The sequence below is a fragment of the Chrysochloris asiatica genome, unplaced genomic scaffold (genome assembly GCF_000296735.1).
Source record: "Chrysochloris asiatica unplaced genomic scaffold, ChrAsi1.0 scaffold00353, whole genome shotgun sequence".
NCBI classification, from domain to species: Eukaryota; Metazoa; Chordata; class Mammalia; order Afrosoricida; family Chrysochloridae; genus Chrysochloris; species Chrysochloris asiatica.
In genome coordinates, this window is record NW_006408871.1 from 1879088 (window position 1) to 1881990 (window position 2903).

The 2903-nt window shown below is 36.3% G+C and overlaps 1 protein-coding gene across 1 annotated transcript in view; it reads left to right on the plus strand.

Moving 5' to 3' along the window:
* SLC25A31 (solute carrier family 25 (mitochondrial carrier; adenine nucleotide translocator), member 31) overlaps positions 1-881 on the plus strand; it is a 54523-nt gene extending 53642 nt beyond the window's left edge. The window contains exon 6 of the mRNA XM_006876098.1: positions 681-881. Within this exon, the coding sequence (XP_006876160.1) occupies positions 681-881 (201 nt within the window). The remainder of the gene's footprint in view (positions 1-680) is intronic.
* Positions 882-2903: the final 2022 nt, after the last annotated feature.

Genomic DNA, 2903 nt, shown 5'->3' on the forward strand with positions numbered 1-2903 from the left:
TTTTTTTTTTTTTTTTCTGATTCCTTTCTTTTTGTTGTTTTTCTTGCTGATTGCCAGAACAGGCCAGAACTTCCAATACAATGCTGAATAACAGCAGTAAAAGCAGGCTTCTTTCCCCATTGGGTATGTTATTAGCTATGAGTTTACGTGAATTGCCTTTATCATGTTGACGAATTTCCCTTCTACCCTCATTTGCTGAGTGCTTTCATCATTAAAAAAGGTTTCATTAAATGACTTTTATGTAACAGTTGAGATGATTATATGACCTACTTACCTTTTAAAAAGTGATTTGTCACTTAACGGCAGCATGCTCAAAGATTAAGTTAGGGTATATGTAATGTCATCCTTTAAAATTTGTTAAGTCTAATATGTACCCAGTTTTCAAATGTGCCTGAAAATTATCAGTATTTGCCCATCATTGGGTACAATATTTAATATGTGTCCATTAGTTCAACACATATAACACATTTTCACCTTATCTGTCCTTAGTTCTATTGTGGCACTGTAGGATCAGCACTGGACTGCGAACCACAAGGTTGGTGGTTCACACCCACCAGTCACTCCTTGTAAATCTATAAAGGGTCGCTGAGCCAGAACTTACTTGAAGGCACTTAACAACATACCCTTAGTTCTGAATGAATAGATATTAATATAACAGCACACTGTCTTTCTTTTTCTAGAGTGGTGAGTCTGAACGGCAATATAAAGGAACCTTGGATTGCTTTGTGAAGATATACAAACATGAGGGAATCAATGCATTTTTTCATGGTGCCTTCTCCAATGTCCTTCGTGGTACAGGAGGTGCTTTGGTGTTGGTATTATATGATAAAATTAAAGACTTCCTTAATATTGACATTGGAGGTAGTTCATCAGGAGATTAAATTGAAAGATATTGTACTTAACATACTAAACAAATTGCAAATTACATAGCTGCCATTTGTATACATTTTAATGGTGTGTTTTTCCTGTCAGTATTTTCTTAAAGTACTAATTCTTCAATAAAGTATAGACTACTTTTTTCAAGGATTCTCATACTTAAAATCAGATAAATGTAGACTTTGTTCTACTTAGGCTCAAACTCACTTTAAGGAGAAACTGACTTATCATAAGCAGTTATGTTATTTCTATATGTTTAAAACCCTTTTCTTAACTTTGTGATGAAAAATTAAAACATGATGCTCAAATCTAAGAAATTAAAATATCTTCTTTTAAGTTACTATTCTCTTAATATGCCTATTCTCCCATCTTTTCAAATCATATGGTAGGCTTAAGATTTCTTAAAAGCTTAACAGGAGATGTCATCATTTAGATTTATGAGCATAAATAAGCTTTCTTCTGCATCTGTTTTATGACAGTGCGAATACTACCATATGTAGTGTTTATAATATCATATAGTTTTTTATATGTACAAATTCTAGATCTGGGCATTAAAAAATTGATAATGATTTTAATGACACTTACTGAAAGCCTGTAGTTGGAAAATAAAAGATATAAATGGCTTATCTGCTTTTGTCTTTAAATAATCTATCTTGAAAAAAATATTTCCCCTTGAGAATTATTTCTATACTAAGTATTGATAATAAAGAAAGTTTCAACTATTAACAAAAAAAGATTAACTAGCCAGTAATCTTAATTGGTAAAGAAACCCAAGAGCTGGTCTTTGAACACAGCAATAACGTAAACAAGCTCCTAACAAGTATAATACCGAAAGATGAAGATAACAGTGGCGGGAGTTTTTGTTTTTGAGTATTCCCAAATTCCCACATTTAGCAATAGAGAGAACTAGTTTAGGGGGCATTGAGTTTTTGTTAACAGAATGATTTAGAAAAGAATAGAGACAATGGTTGTTCACCTGGAAGAATGTAAGCCTGCCATTGATACAGTTCAGAGAATTACTGCTATCTGGCTCTTCTAGCCATGACCTGGTAACTTCCATAAAATGATTAGATGGGACTATGCAGGTAAGGTATTTGTCGGCCACCCAAGGGATTGAACAGTCTGATAACCATGTAAATAAGGTGTATAAAACCCTTGTAGGGGTTGTTGCTGTTGTTTGGTGTCATTGAGTAGGCTCCAACTCATAGCAACCCTATCTATGCGCTGCCCAGTTCTGAGTCAGCCTCACAATTGTTATTACGCTTGAGCCCATTGTGGCTGGAGGGCTTCCTCTTTTTCGCTGACCCTCCACTTTATCAACCATAATGTTCTTCTCTAGATAACATGGTCTCTCCTGATAACATGTCCGAAGCATAAGAAATGAAGTCTTGCCAACCTGGCTTCTAATAAGCATTCTGGCTGTACTTAGTCCAACATAGATTTATGTGTTCTTTCTAGTAGTCCATGGTAATCTTAATATTCTTCTCCAGCACCATAATTCAAATGCATCAGTTCCTCTACCCTCTTCCTTATTCATTGCCCAACTTTTGCATGCATATAGGTGATTGGAAATACCATGGCTTAGTCAACACACCTTAGTCCTCAAACTGACGTCTTTGCTCTTAAACACTTTAAAGAGGTCTTTTGCCACAGATTTGCCTAAAGGAATGAATGCCTCGCTTGATTTCTTCACTGCTGCTTCCACAAGTGTTCATTATGGATCCAAGCAAGATGACTTGTGGGGCTGGGACTATGCAAATAAGGCACATGGAACCTTTATGGGGAATTTTGCCATCCTGTTAGGCTTACAGGTAGCCAATCGCAGAGGCTAGGTGGGATCTGCCATCAAGAAGAACAAGGAGAAAGATGCATCCTTTGGAACCAGGGTCCCTCCTCTGAGAACCTCCTAAACCCAGGAAACAAATTGAGCTATAATACCAGAGACCAAGAGAAGCATCAGCACGATGGCAGAGTCTAGTGGCACCAGCATGAGTAGTAAGAATTGGGAAATCAGCACAAGACTGTGA